Source organism: Amblyraja radiata, chromosome 10 (genome assembly GCF_010909765.2).
Source record: "Amblyraja radiata isolate CabotCenter1 chromosome 10, sAmbRad1.1.pri, whole genome shotgun sequence".
Taxonomy (NCBI): Eukaryota; Metazoa; Chordata; class Chondrichthyes; order Rajiformes; family Rajidae; genus Amblyraja; species Amblyraja radiata.
The window spans coordinates 56328775-56344626 of NC_045965.1; the positions used below are offsets into that span (position 1 = coordinate 56328775).

Below are 15852 nucleotides of genomic sequence, written 5' to 3' on the forward strand. Positions count from 1 at the left end.
TTGAGAAGCCAGTTCAAAAGACTGTCAATGGCAGGGAAGCAGAAATCCTTGAATCTGGCAGTACAAACATTCAATCTTTTGTAGGTTCTGCCTGACAGGAGAGGGGAGAAAAGAAACTGACAGACTGTTGGTTGCATTCCCGAGGCAGCGAGAAGTGTAGATACGTCGATAGAGGGAGGTGGTTTGCATGATAGAGGTTATATCCTCAGCAACTCTGCAATTTCTCGCTGCCTTGGGCCATACCAACCTGTGATACATCTCTATAGGTAGGCAAAAATGCTGGAGAAACTCAGCGGGTGAGGCAGCATCTATGGAGCGAAGGAAATAGGAAATAGGCAACGTTGCCTATTTCCTTCATTCCATAGATGCTGCCTCACCCGCTGAGTTTCTCCAGCATTTTTGTCTACCTTCGATTTTCCAGCATCTGCAGTTCCTTCCTAAACATACATCCCTATAGGATGCTTTGTATGGTGCATCCATAAAAATTGGTAAGAGTCATTGGAGACATGCCAAATTTCTTTAGTTTCTGAAAAAATAGAGCCATTGGTATGTTTTCATGGCCACAGTGTCAAAATGGTTGGACCAGGTCAAATTGTTGGTGATATTTACACCTACGAACTTGAAGGTCTTGACCATCTCCACTTCAGCACCATAAATGCAGACTGGAGCATGCACTCCACCCCACCTCCAGAAGTTGAAGATCAGATCATTTTGCTGGCATTGAGGGAGAAATTGTTGCCTATAAACTATGCTACAAATCCATCTCCCTTCCCCTCTCCCTCTCCCTCTCCCCCTCCCCCTCCCCCTCCTCTATGGGTCAGGAAGTCAAGAATCTAATCGCAGAGGAAGGAACTGAATCCTAGGTCCAGATGTTTGGAGAAGAGTTTTGTTGGAATTATGGTATTGAAGGTGGAACTATCATCAATAAATAGGATAGACTGAGGAAGGGTCTCGACCTGAAACGTCACCCATTCCTACTCTCCAGAGATGCTGCCTGTCCCGCTGAGTTACTCCAGAATTTTGTGTCTATCTTCATTTTAAACCAGCATCTGCAGTTCTTTCCTACACATCAATAAATAGAAGTCTGATATAAGTGTCCATGTTAGCCAAATGTTCCCGGGACGATGGTCTGGCTGGGAGATGGCTTCTGCCAGGGACCTGTTGTGATGGTAGATGATTCGCAATGGTTCAAGGTTGTGTCGGAGGCTGTGTGCATCATGACCAGCCTACCATAGCACCTCATGATGCTTGAAGTCAGAGTCACTGGACAGCAGCCATTAAGGCACTCCACCTTGCTTTCTTTGATACCAGGATGATAGTGGTTGGCTTAATGCAGATGGGAACCTCAGATTGGCATAGGGACAGTTAAAGAAGTCTATGAATACACCTGACAGCTGGTCTGCACAGGCTCTGAAGACACGGCTGGTGATACCATCCAAGCCGGCAGCTATCAGCAGGTTCACTCTCAGGAAGGGCAACTTGAAGTCTATGACAGTGACCATAGGTACAGGAGCACCTGAACCTTTTGGGGCAGGCGACGTAATTCCACAAACTCATTGTTCAAAATGAGCACACAACGCATTTAGCTCATCAGGCAGGGATGCATTACTGCCAGCGATTCAACCAGCCAGCTATCAGCATGCAAGCCTTGTTGCATAGACATGGTTATCTGGAATGCTAACTTGGTCCAGAATTATCTCTTGGCATCACTGATGTATTTGTGAACGTGTACCTGGACTTCACCAGAGAATGGATCTGACGGTTCATCCATGGTTTCCAGTTGGGAATCACCTAAATGGACTTCTTTGACGAAATCTGTGATGGCAGCGGCATATTCATCAAAGTTGACCACTGTGTCTCTGAATATGGACCGGTTTACTGACTCGAAGCAGTCACGTAAGATCTCATCTGTTTCCTCAGACCTGCGCTCTACAACTTTCTGTTTCAGCTTCAGTTTCTGCTTATAAGCAAGAAGTGAAAGTCGGGTGGTCAGATTTTCCAAAAGGTGGGTAGGGGATGGAGCAGCAGATGTCTTTAATGGTTGTCGAGGATGTTTGGTGGAACAGGAGATGCATTGATAGTATTTTGGTGGCACAATCCTGACGTTAGCCTGATTGAACAAGGCCTGTGGTACTTTGAATCAAGGCTCCTGAGAGTGGTGTATCTTATGACATAATGAATAGGAGTAGAATTAGGCCATTCGGCCCATTGTCTTCTCCGCCATTCAATCACGGCTGATCTATCAGTCCCACTAACCCCATTCTCCTGCCTTCTACCCATAACCTCTGACACCTGTACTAATCAAGAATCTTTCTATCTCTGCCTTAAAAATATCCACTGACTTAGCCTCCACAGCCTTCTGTGGCAAAGAATTCCACAGATTCACCACCCTCTGACCAAGGAAGTTTCTCCTCATCTCCTTCCTTAACGAATGTCCTGAAAGGAATATAAGCTTCACATCTGCCTGGGCTGCGATGTAAACTGCTGTTAGCATCGGCAAAGTGAAACGTATAATGAATGAATGAATACGTTTATTGGCCAAGTATTCACATACAAGGAATTTGCCTTGGTGCTCCGCCCGCAAGTGACAACGTGACATACAGTGACAGTTAGGAATGACACATAAAACATTAAACATACTAATAAATATTTGTACGGAAATCATACAATGCTTTGGTGGGGTATCGCCTCAGCGCAGAGGGAGAAGAGGAGGGAAGAGACAGCAGCCCTAAGATCTTTGCCTCCATCACAGTGAGGAGGTGTTTGGTGGACTCGCTGTGGTGGATGTTAATTTGTGTTTACTGTCTGTTCTGTTGTTTATTATTGTATGTATGGCTTCAGGTAACGACCTTTCGTTCAGACCGTAAGGTCTGAATGACAAATAAAGGATCTAATTCTAATTCTAATTATTTGGGGATAGAGCAGAGTAGTGGGACTAAGTGGACAGTCTGTGCTGAATGGCCCCATTCTGTGTTGCACTTTATGAATCTATGATCATGTTTAAAATCTAGAGAGATGGATGGCTTCAATGTAATATTTTCCCTCCACAAAACCTAGGAGCCTCTTCTTGCATTTGCATTTCTATGATTTTTTATAGTGTGTATTATGTATTCATGTGTGTATATATTTATATTATGGTATATGGACACACTGATCTGTTTTGTTGTAAATGCCTACTATGTTCTGTGTGCTAAAGCAAAGCAGGAATTTCATTGTCCTATCAGGGACACATGACGATAAACTCACTTGAACATTTGAACCTGAACATGATTATTTGCAAGAGCAGATAATGTCACTGATACCAAACAGGCTCAGGTTTGGTATAAAGTGTAAAGAAGGAACTCTGTTCATATTTCATCATTTTCCCACCTGCTTTATCCTTTCCTCTCTCCTAATGACGTTGGGGATATTATTAAATGCAGCAGTTCAGCAAGGCATCGTCACTTTCCTGCTTGCCATGCAAGTGAGTAATTGTCATTCAATAGCCAAATTTCTGAAGTTATTGTGTAACTGGAGCCACATGATAACCAAACCTACCCGGGCGTAAGATCCTAGACCTGCACCGGATCATTGTCACCAATGTTCATCACTGGAAATTGATCAGGAGTTGATCTAACCCATTTTCTTCAGTTGCTCCAGTTATTATATCTGTAATCTACAAAAGCTCAACATTTTAGAAAGTTAAAGCCAACTTGATCAGCCATGATGAAGGCAAGGTTGAAGATTGTAAATATTCAGTCTTATTCGGAACCAAGAAACCAATCCGCTGGAGGAATTCAGAGGGTCAGGCAGCATCTGTGGACGGAAATGGACAGATGACGTTTCAGGTTAGGACCCTTGTTCAGTCTGAAAAAAAGCTCACGACCCGACACTTTGTCTGTCCATTTCTTTCCACAGATGCTGCCTGACCCTGGGAATTCCTCCAGCAGGTTGTTTTTTTTTTTTTTTGCACAAGATTCCAGCAACTACAGTCTCTTGTGTCTTCAAGAAAACATTCTGTTTGCTCTCGACGAAACATGCATTTCTGAAATGTCATCTTGTCTTCACACTTCATATATTTTGGCCAACCTGTTGTGTACTCCAGCATTATCTGCTCTACTTCAGATATTCATTTATTTTTAGTTACAAGATTGTTACTAAACTGTCACATCACCAACCCTAAGTTTCAGGAGCTATTCTGGCGCGCAAGATTCAGCTAATTAGCTAGGGGGGCAGGTTTAACACAAATCTGAGGGGTAACCTTTTAAAAAAAGGGCGGCACAGTGGTGCTGCAGTAGAGTCGCTACCTTACAGCGTCAGAGACCTGGGTTTGATTCAGACTACGGTTGCTTTCTGCACGGAGTTTGCAGGTTCTGCCTGTGACCCCGGGGTGTGGGTTTTCTCTGGGATCTCCGGTTTCCTTCCACACTCGAGGCATGCAGGTTTGTAGGCTAATTGGCTTGATATAAATTGTAAATTGGCCCTATTGTGTGTAGGATAGCGTTAGTGTGCAGGGATCGCTGGTTGGCGCGTGCTCGGTGGGCCAAAGGGCCTGTTTCCACGCTGTATCTCCAAACTAAAAACTAAAGTAGTCACTGCATTTACGAACTGCGCTATTTGAAGAGGCGAAGGAACTGTGAGTCAGGCACCATCATCTCCTCAATTGCTGTTCCTTCCTGTTTTTTAAAAATAAATCAATTGTCTAATGTCAAGGCACTGCTGTTTACTTTTTAGAAGCGCACATGCTAAATGATTGTAGTGGGAGAGAGGCAGAATAATGAGTGCCTCCAATCAAATCCCTCTCCTGCTGTGGAAGAACTGGACTCTCAGGAAGAGACAAAAGGTCAGTGAGTGAACAAAGCAAACACACTGCATTCATTCCCACACCGCTGAACAGTGGGAAGGAAATGGGACAGGGAGACTATTAATATGGGATCAAATGTTATGTAAACAAGTTCGGAATTTTTCTCCAAGTTCACGTCACCTTTTTTTTTTTTTCACTTGTACTATCAGTGACTTCAATTCATGGTGACCCAGACTGATAGTACACAATGTGTAAGAAGAAATTCCATTTGCTGGTTTACACAGAAGATAGTCACAAAATGCTGGAGGAACTCAGTGGGACAGGCAGCTTCATAAGATCATAAGTGATAGGAGTAGAATTAGGCCATTCGGCCCATCAAGACTACTCCGCCATTCAATCATGGCTGATATGTCTCTCCCTCCTAATCCCATTCTCCTGCCTTCTCCCCATAACCTCTGACACCCGTACTAATCAAGAATCTATCTATATCTGCCTTACATATATCGACTGACTTTGCCTCCACAGCCTTCTGTGGCAAAGAATTCCACAAATTTACCACCATCTGACTAAAGAAATTCCTCCTCATCTCCTTCCTAAAAGAACGTCCTTTAATTCTGAGGCTATGACCTCAAGTCCTAGACCCTCCCACTGGTGGAAACATCCCCTCCACATCCACTCTATCCAAGCCTTTCACTATTCTGTACATTTCAATGTCCCCCCTCATTCTTCCTAACTCCAGCGAATATAGGCCTAATGCCATCAAACACTGATCATCTGAAGACTAGGAATGGGTGACCATTCAGGTCTGAAGAAGGGTCTCAGTAACTTCACATGTATCTTGGTCAGCCAGTTTGTGCACAGTTGAGTTCTATTCTGGAATTACAGCAAATAGCTTCCATTAACCATACACATCTTTAACTTGCTGGGCCAAATATGAAAGCACTGAAACAATTTAATAACGGGACAAAGGCATACAAGAAAATGAATACACTGACTATTGATTTTTGACAGACAAATTGCTGGTTTGATAATCTATCTATTATTACTTTCATACTAACTGAGTTTCGCAAGAACAATGCTGTAACCTGTGGTACAACAGCTAATCCTACCTCAGCATTGGGATACTATGGACCACATCTACCGTGGAATTTGCTTCACATAAATTATTGACATGATCACTACTCATCCGGCAGTGGGAAACATAGAAACGTAGAAAATAGGTGCAGGAGTAGGCCATTCGGTCCTTCGAGCCTGCACCGTCATTCAATATGATCATGGCTGATCATCCAACTCAGTATCCTGTACCTGCCTTTTCTCCATACCCCCTGATCCCTTTAGCCACAAGGGCCACATCTAACTCCCTCTTAAATATTGCCAATGAACTGGCCTCAACTACCTTCTGTGGCAGAGAGTTCCAGAGATTCACCACAGAGATTTAAACTGTGACCCCTTGACCTGGACTTCCCCAACATTGGGAACAATCTTCCTGCATCTAGTCTGTCCAACCCCTTAAGAATTTTGTAAGTTTCTATAAGATCCCCCTCAATCTTCTAAATTCTAGCGAGTACAAGCCGAGTTTATCCAGTCCTGGTTAATAAAATGATAACCTGTATGATCAAATTAAATTCAAAAGGGGGTAAACTGGAAGCAAAATAACATACTAAGCTGCTTCTTAAAGCTTCATTTCAGACACAAGTCTAACAGATCTGAATGTCACTGTAAACTAACAGCCGATTTCTCATCTTTATCTAGCTCCGCTTCCTGGTGGAACTTGCCTGGCCTCTCTCTCTTTTCCTGGTTTTAGTTTGGCTGCGGAAATCAAATCCTCCGTACCAACAACATGAATGTGAGTAACAGCAAAGCTTATGTACATTGTTGCATTGTAAAGACTGGATCGACTTGACTTGTATTGACTCGAATAGAAAGATAAGAGGAGATCTTATAGAAACATGTAAGATTATTAAGGGATTGGACAGACTAGATGCAGGAAAAATGTTGGGGAAGTCCAGAACCAGGGTTCACAGTTTAGGAATAAGGAGGAAGCCATTTAGGACTGAGATGAGGAAAAACGTTTTCACCCGGAGAGTTGTCAATCTGTGGAATTTTCTGCCACAGAAGGTAGTGGAGGTCAATTCACTGGATGTTTTCAAGTGAGAGTTAGATGTAGCTCTCAGGGCGAACGGAATCAAGGGACATGGGGAGAAAGCAGGAACGGGGTACTGATTTTGGATGATCAGCCCATGATCATATTGAATGGCGATGCTGGCTCGAAGAATCAAATGGCCTACTCCTGCACCTATTTTCTATGTTTCTATGTTTACCTTTATTGCTATGTCTCAATCATTGAGGTGGACTTCAGTTGCTGAAAAGATGAAGGCATTGCTTTTGAAACTCCAGAACTTGAAACTGAACCCAGCAACATCCAGAAGAAGCTTTTTTTAATTGAATATCGCTGGCCGGAGTCCCAGTCTGTTTTTGGTCTGAATAATGACTGCACACCATAAGCTGCCCTGATTCATCACACTTTTTTCCCCAAGCGGTGCATACTTCATAGACAGAGAATACCAACAATAGCATTGGATCAAGGAGCAGCTTTCTGGTGCTTTGGCTGAAGCTGAATAGTTGATATGGTTCCAAGCCTCTTAGATTGACTGAAGTATCTGTACAATCGCAAGAAGCAGAGGGGAAAAACAGGGCTCCTTTCTTTGGAGATGCCACCTTTGTTTTCAAAGGAGAATTTAAAGAAGTTTCTAAGAAAGAGTCATTAAGTGAACTTAGAAACAACAACCTTTTGAAATTACTTTTGCATTTTTTCTTTTCCTCTTTAGGCCACTTTCCCAACAAAGCTATGCCCTCTGCAGGAATGTTGCCATGGTTACAGGGCATTTTCTGTAATCTGAACAACCCCTGCTTCCAGCACCCCACCTTCGGAGAATCGCCTGGTGTGGTTTCAAACTACAGAAATTCCTTGTAAGTATAATTTAAGGATCCATAGCCATACTTGCTACTTGTGTAGGGAGGAACTGCAGATGGTGGCTTACACCGAAGATAGACTCAAAATGCTGGAGTAACTCAGCGGGACAGGCAGCATCTCTGATGATGCTTCGGGTCGAGACCCTTCTTCAGACAGAGAGTCAGGGGAGAGGGAGACACAGAGAAATGGAAGCGTAAGGTGTGGAGACGAGAGGTCCAAGAGGACAAAGTTCAAGGAAGATGTAGAATAGATCATCGTTAGCGAGGAGAAGTTGGCAACGAGGCATACAAAGATAAAATTTAATCAGGACAGTCAAACTAGTCGGAGAAGTAGGATGGGGGAGGGACGGGGAGAGAGGGCAAGCAAAGGTTACTTGAAGTTAGAGAAGTCGATATTCATACCGCTGGGGTGTAAGTTACCCACTTATTATCATTCATTTGAAACTTCCTGAGAACGTCACAGATAGGAACTGAATTCTGGAAGCTGTGCAAATTTTAACATTGCTGTTAACGAGGTAAGTCCGTGTGCCAATCAAAATATTGAAGGACAAAAACCTATCACATAATTAAAAATAGAATAAAAATTTCAACATCTTCAAACAAATTATGTGTGAATGCTGCTGATGCTTGCCACAGAAGGCAGTGGAGGCCAGGTCAATGGGTATTTTTAAGGCGAAGATCCAATCAATCAATCAACCTTTATTGTCATCTTGCAAAGCAACAGTTGCACAGTGCAAAATGAGAAGACGTTTCCCAGGGAATACCGGAGCATCGCACATAAAACTTAAACATTTCACACATAATAACAGTAAAAACAATCCAGTCCCTGATGAAACAGTATAAATAGTTAAAAGCAGGTAAAAACAGCAACATTAAAATACAGTTAAAATAGTCATTAAAATGTCCAGGGCAGCTGATTTGAGTGGCCAGTGCCAGAGTTATTAAATTGTCAGTGCAAAGCAGCAGAATCAGGTGGAGTGACTGTTTAGCAGCCTCACAGCCTGTGGCAGGAAGCTGTTTAGCAGTCTGGTTGTCCGGGCTTTGATGCTGCGGTATCTCTTGCCTGATGGCAGGAGATCCAGATGTGTGTGGAGGGGGTGCAGTTTGTCCTTAGCTATTCTCAGAGCTTTTTTCAGACGTGATAGATTCTTGATTAGTAACGGTGTCAGGGGTTCTGGGGAGAAGGCAGGAGAATGGGGTTGAGAGGGAAAGATCGATAGATCAGCCATGATTGAATGGCAGAGTGGACTTAACGGGCCAAATGGCCTAATTTTTCTCCTAGAACTTCCGAACTTATTTAGAATATCACATGCAAGCTCTTGCACGTGGGCACTCACTTGCACCGATACTGAACTTAGACTCAATAAGCTTACGGTGTCCTTCAATATTATAAGAAAATATGAGGAATATCTAAGCCTCCCTATTTTCTGACGGGCGCTGGGAAAGTTGACAGATTTTTCTCTGGTGACTTTTTGCACTTGGCTGCGGTTGGCCATTTCTGAATCGGCAAAAATCCACAAGCGTTACCTAGATTTCTGCTTGAGCGCCAATATTTCACTTCTTGAAATGTAGCAGTTAGCTATTTAGTGCAGAAGATCGACACAAAAAGCTGGAGAAACTCAGTGGGTCAGGCAGCATCTCCGGGGAAAAGGAATAGGTGACGTTTCAGGTCGGAACACTTCTTCGGATACTTTTTTAGTGCAGATGGATCTTCTTGTATTGAAAACTGACATGTTTGTGTGCTTCTTGACGGGTTTTTTCTAGACTGGCACGTGTTTATGCAGATGCTCAAGAGCTGGTGTTTGATAAACCTGAAATTCATAAACTGAGCATAATCTGGAATGACGTGCGCCTGCTGTCTGACCTGATGGATACACTCAGATCCAACCCCAGGAGGTTTGCAGGCAAGTAGACATGCATTTATAGCAGAATAACCTCTTGTGAACTCGGCACATCTCGGAGAACCTTTTTTTTTGTTTTTTTTTTTGGGTCAGTCTCCCTACCTGCTTCCACTACCTGCAACCTCCGGCAACCACCTGCAACCTCAGGGAACCGCACGGAAACCTTGGGTGGGACGCAAAGTCTCCAGACGTTTCCGTTCAGGTTTCCTAAGTGGGACAGGGGCATTACTCAGCTGGTCAGGCAGCACCTCTGGAGAAAAAGGATGGGTGATGCTTCTGGTCATTGTTTCAAGTCTGAAGAAGGGTCTCGACTCGAAAAGTCACCCAACCTTTTTCTCCGGAGATGCTGTGTTACTCTGGCACTTTGTGCCTATCTTATTTCTGAAGTGAAGTTACATTTTCGAGCACTTGACAATAAGCAGTCCAACAATGACCAGCTTACACATGGCGTTAAGGACACAGTATAATTTACATTTTAACATCTGTGTAATGTCTTTCACCTCTGAAATTTGGTTCCACTTATTACAATGGAATTGAATTTTCATAATTCTAATCATACTTTATTAGCCAAGTATGTTTTGCAACAGACAAGGAATTTGATTTGCCATACAGTCAAACTAATAAAAAGCACCAAAACACAAAAAATACATTTTAACATAATCTATTTTGCAAGTGGGGTACAATTTACAGATGCTACTGTATTCTGCATTCAGCCTGCACAAGTGGCAAAGGAGAGATTAATGTCCCAACGTCTTTATAGCGGAGTGGTTACCTGTTGATTGAGGAGTGACTATTCATCAGGAGGAGCTGTCCTGTTTCTCTTCAAGCTGACGCAATGGGATATTTAACATCCCAATCACCTAGCTTAGTACTTATAGGGCTGTCCCACTTGGGCGACCTAATTGGCGAGTTTAGAAGAGTTTGAAAAAATGACATGTTGAAGACCTCCTTTGACTATGTAGAAGACCAGCTTCGACTAGCTACGACTAGCTACGACTAGCTACGACTAACTTCGGGAAGATTGGACACCGAATAGTAGAGAGTGAAGACGATCCCCGTGAACCTCCCTTCGACTATGATGAAGACCAACTACGACTACCTTCGACTACCCTCGATTACCTACGACTAACATGTCGGCCTACTACGACCTACTATGACTAAACCTACGAGTAAAAAAAAGTGTCGATTTTTTCCATGGCGATCTTTTTGTACTCGCGGGCATTTTTTAACACGTTGATAAAAACGCCGCAACCTAGCTGAGGCCTCGAGTACGCGGAGACCACTCTCGAGCATGAAGGAGAGTTACGAAGACCTCCTACGACCTCGTGTCGACCATGCTGCGAGTATGAGTCGAGGGCAAACTCGCCAGAACTCGCGGGACAGGCCCTTTAGAAACATAGAAACATAGAAAATACGTGCAGGAGTAGGCCATTTGGCCCTTTGAGCCAGCACCGCCATTCAATATGGTAATGGCTGATCATCCTAAATCAGTACCCCGTTCCCTCTTTCTCCCCATATCCCTTCCGTTAGCATCAATATTACTACTTGGGGCTTCAGCCTAACATCTCAATTGGAAATGTTCCTTAGACAATCTAAGTTACACTGTTAGCCAGGATTGCAGTGTAGAACCCCAAGTGCAGGACCTTCAACCCACACTTTCCTGACTCATTATTCACATTAAAGTTAATATTATCACAGTACATTGAAAATCATCTTTCTGGATCAAGGGACTTGTTCTGTCATTAATGATGGACCATGTTTGTACTCAGCTGTGTAACTGCTGTGTTAATAGAAGAGCTGTCAAGACTTCAAGGCTACTGCATAAAAGCTCTCTGTTCTTGTGCTACAAATACGGTTGATTTTCGACCTTAATGGGCCTGTCCCACTTACGCGACTTTTTCGGCGACTGCTGGCACCTGTCATAGATCGTTGCAGGTCGGCGAAAATTTTCAACATGTTGAAAATTCAGCAGCGACCAGAAAGACGCCTCGACTCTTTTGGCGACTGAGGAGACTACTCACGACCGTACAGGCGACACCCTGGTGACATGTCGCGGGGTGAAGCCTGTATCGTCGTGAATAGTTGCCCACGGTACCTTGTTCTGGTCGCCGCTGGATTTTCAACATGTTGAAAATTTTCGGCGACCTGCTGCGACTATGACGGGTGCCGGCAGTCGCCAAAAAAAATTGCGTAATTAGGACAGGCCCATTAGGCTTTGTATAGGCTTTCGCTGTTCTTAGGGCAAGTAGAATTCAAAGTTCTGATCTGGTTTATATAATTTGGTGCTTAAAGATAACTAGGCAATCTACAGTACATGAAAGGCCATGGATCCAGAGTAGTGAAAGGGCATTAATGTTCATCCCAAAATGCCTGCGAACTCAGGGGACACTTAAGGTTCAACCACGTGAGATAGTGGGAGCAACTATTGTTTAAGGATTTGGGAGGAGGAACTAACTTGTTTTGTTTCCTCTAGAGCACCAGAAACCGAGGGGGCAATCTGATAGAGGTAGATAAAATTCTGAGAGGGATAGATAGGATAGATATAAGGAGTTTTTATGTAGTCACATATGAGAAGGTAAATGAGATAGGGAATAGCTGAAAGGTGATGTGCAAGGCAAGGATTTTACACAGATAATAGGTGTCTGGGATCTGCTGCTAGGGGAGGTGGTAAAGATAGATACCCTACACAAGGACAGACACGTGAACAGGTAAGGAATAGAGGGACAAGGACCATGTTCAGACATAGGAACATAGAACATAGCAAATAGGTGCAGGAGTAGGCCATTCGGCCCTTCGAGCCAGTACCGTCGTTCAACATGATCATGTCTGATTGTCCAAAATCAGCACTGGCTTTTTCCCCATATCCCTTGATTTCCATAGCCCGAAGAGCTAAATCTAACTCTCTCTTGAAAATATCCAGTGAATTGGCCTCCACTGCCTTCTGTGGCAGAGAATTCCACAGATTCACAACTCTCTGGGTGAAAACATTTATCCTCATCTCAGTCCTAAATGGCCTACCCCTTATTCTTAAACTGTGACCCCTGGTTCTGAACACCCCCAACATCGGGAACATTTTTCCTGCATCTAGCCTGTCCAATCCTCGATGAATTTTATATGTTTCTATAAGATCCTCTCTCATTCTTGTAAATTCCATCGAATACAAGCCCAGTCAACCCATTCTTTCATCATATGTCAGTCCTGCAATCCCAAGAATTAACCTGGTGAACCTACGCTGTACTCCCTCAACAGCAATAATGCCCTTCCTCAAATTAGGAGACCAAAATTGCACACAATACTCCAGGTGCAGTCTCACCAGGGCCCTGTGCAACTGCAGTAGGACCTCCTTGCTCCTCAACTCCAATCCTCTCGCAATGTCGGCCAACATGCCATTAGCTTTCTTCACGCATGCTTATTTTCAGTGACTGATGTACACCCAGGTCTCGTTGCACCCCCCCTTCTCCTTATCTGACACCATTCAGATAATAATCTGCCTTCCTGTTCTTGCCACCAATACTGCAGCTGCCATGCTGCTGTCCACTCACCCAACCCATCCAAGTCACCCTGCAGCCTCATCGCATCCTCCTCACAGCTTACACTGCCACCCAGCTTTGAGTCATCTGCAAACTTGGAGATGTTACATTTAATTCCCTCGTCTAAATTGTTAATATATATTTTAAACAACCGGGGTCCCAGCACCGAGCCTTGCGGCACCCCACTAGTCACTGTATTCAGTGCCATTCTGAAAAGGACCTGTTAATTCTTACTCTTTGCTTCCTGTCTGCCAACTAGTTCTCTATCCATGTCAATACCCTACCCCCAATGCCATGTGCTCTAATTTTGCACACTAATCTCTTGAGTGTGACCTTGTCAAAGGCTTTTTTGAAAGTCCAGTTACACCACATCCACTGGCTCTCCCTTATCCATTCTACTTGTTACATCCTCAAAAAAATTCCAGAAGATTAGTCAGGCATGATTTCCCCTTCATAAATCCATGCTGACTTTGACCAATCCCATCACTGCTTTCCAAATGCGCTGCTATAACATCTTTAATAATCGACTCCAGCATCTTCCCCACTGCCGATGTAAGGCTAACTGGTCTATAATTCCCTGTTTTCTCTCTCCCTCCTTTCTTAAAAAGTGGAGTTACATTGGCTACCCTCCAGTCCACAGGAACTGATCCAGAGTCGAGAGAACATTGGAAAATGATCAACAATGCATCCACGACTTCTAGGGCCACCTCCTTGAGTACTCTGGGATGCAGACCATCAGGCCCTGGGGATTTATCTGCCTTCAGTCCCAACAGTTTACCTAACACAATTTTCTGATTAATGTGGATTCCCTTCAGTTCCTCCTTCCCACTAGATCCTCGGTTCCCTAGTATTTCCAGGAGATTGTTTGTGTCTTCCTTAGTCAAGACAGAGCCAAAGTACTCGTTTAACTGTTCTGCCATTTCCTTTTTTCCCATTATAAATTTTGTTTCCCATTATAATGGGACTAATGACAGATTGGATCCTAATGACAATCCTAATGACAGATTGGATTAGTTTCGGTTGGCATCATGGTTGACTCAGACACTAGGTTGCTTGTTCCTGTGCTGTACACATCAATTTTTCTATATTTAAAAAATATTTTCAACCATGTGCAGAGGTTCACCTTTAAGGTGAGGGAGGCGGGGGTGTAAAGATTTAATACAAGCCTGAGGGGTAACTTTTTCACACAAAGGGTGGTGCGTGTATGGAATAAGCTGCTGGAGGAGGTTGTTGAGGCAGTTACTATTGCAACGTTTAAGAAACATTTAGACAGGTACGTGGATCGGACAGGTTTGGAGGGATATTGTCCAAACGCAGGCAAGTGGGACTAGTATAGATGGGACGTTTGTCAGCATAGGCAAGTTGGGCTGAAGGGCCTGTTTCCACATTGTATGACATTATGACTCTCTATAAATATAGTCTTAGAGAAGGCAAAACTTGAATTTTCTGGGAAATGAATTGTTACATATAACATAGAACATCAAAGTTCCATGTGCCAATCCAAAGTCTCTTAAATGCCACTGTTGCATCTGTCTCTCTGGTAGTGCACGCAACACGGTGTAACAAAAACGTGCCCCAAACATCTCTTTTAAACTTTGTCCCTCTCAGCCTAAAGCTATACCCTCTAGTCTTTGATATTTCCATCCTGGGCGAATAGGTTCTGACTCAGTCTGAAGAAGGGTCCCGATCTGAAGGGTTTGTAGAACCTGAAATGCACCTATCTATGTTCTCTCACTGAGTTACTCCAGCTGTTTGTGTCTTTTAAAAAAATATAAACTAGCGTCTGCAGTTCCTTGTTTCTACACTTATGTCCAAGTTGTTTATATATATATATATATCACAACAACACAGATCCCTGTAAAATTCACCAGCCAGAGACCCACAGCCAGAATAATATATTTCCTCCACAACCCTCTGTCTTCTACAGATAATGTGGTAGTGAATCCAAACAAGCAAGTCACTGTGGATCTCATGCATCTTAATCTTCTGTTAAAACTATTGATCTTCTGTTAATCAACTGTTAGACTATCAAGCCATGGAATGAGTTGGATGTAAGACCCTTAATCCATCTAAATATTAGCATAGCACCCTTTCTGACGACCTAATCGCCCTTAAATTCATCCAGTGGCAGCCTTGCCTTCAGCTGCCAAAGTGCTAAAGCTGAAATTCTCACCAGACTTCTGTTCCTCTCTCTTTTTTTTTGAGATGCTCCTTCAAACCGGTGGGGACAGCCAAACAGTTGTTCCCTTGGAGGGCATGAAGGAGATGGGGATAGTGTGTAAGTCATTGCGGTCAGGGTGAGTTATGAAGGTAAAGTGGATGATGACTGGATGAAGTCATTGCTTTGAAGTGTGGAATAAAACAAAGCACCCTTAAATCTCAGGGTTAATGAGTAAAGGGTCAAGGGATGTGTCGTTAACTGTAGTAAAAGCAAGAAAGAACGAGCATCTATTATGCACAGTGATGCATTGTCAGGATGTCGAAACACATCGCACCCATTAAATACCATTGGAATTTAGTTATTGTTGTCCAAAAGTCAAAAGAAAGTGGTGACACAGATAGGGTGGTGACAAAGGCTTTTGGCATCCTGGTCTTTATGACTCGGGGAACCGACTACAGAAGTTGGAACGTTATGTTGCAGCTGTACAAGATGTTGAAGAGGCCA

The 15852-nt window shown here is 43.5% G+C and overlaps 1 protein-coding gene across 1 annotated transcript in view; it reads left to right on the forward strand.

Annotated features, from left to right (window-relative positions):
• The first annotated feature begins 4743 nt into the window (after positions 1 to 4743).
• The window catches only part of abca4 (ATP binding cassette subfamily A member 4), a 148834-nt gene continuing 137725 nt past the window's right edge, over positions 4744 to 15852 (forward strand). The window contains exons 1-4 of the mRNA XM_033027825.1: positions 4744 to 4822; positions 6536 to 6629; positions 7612 to 7753; positions 9521 to 9664. Coding sequence (XP_032883716.1) covers positions 4757 to 4822; positions 6536 to 6629; positions 7612 to 7753; positions 9521 to 9664 — 446 coding nt within the window. The 5' untranslated portion in view covers positions 4744 to 4756. The remainder of the gene's footprint in view (positions 4823 to 6535; positions 6630 to 7611; positions 7754 to 9520; positions 9665 to 15852) is intronic.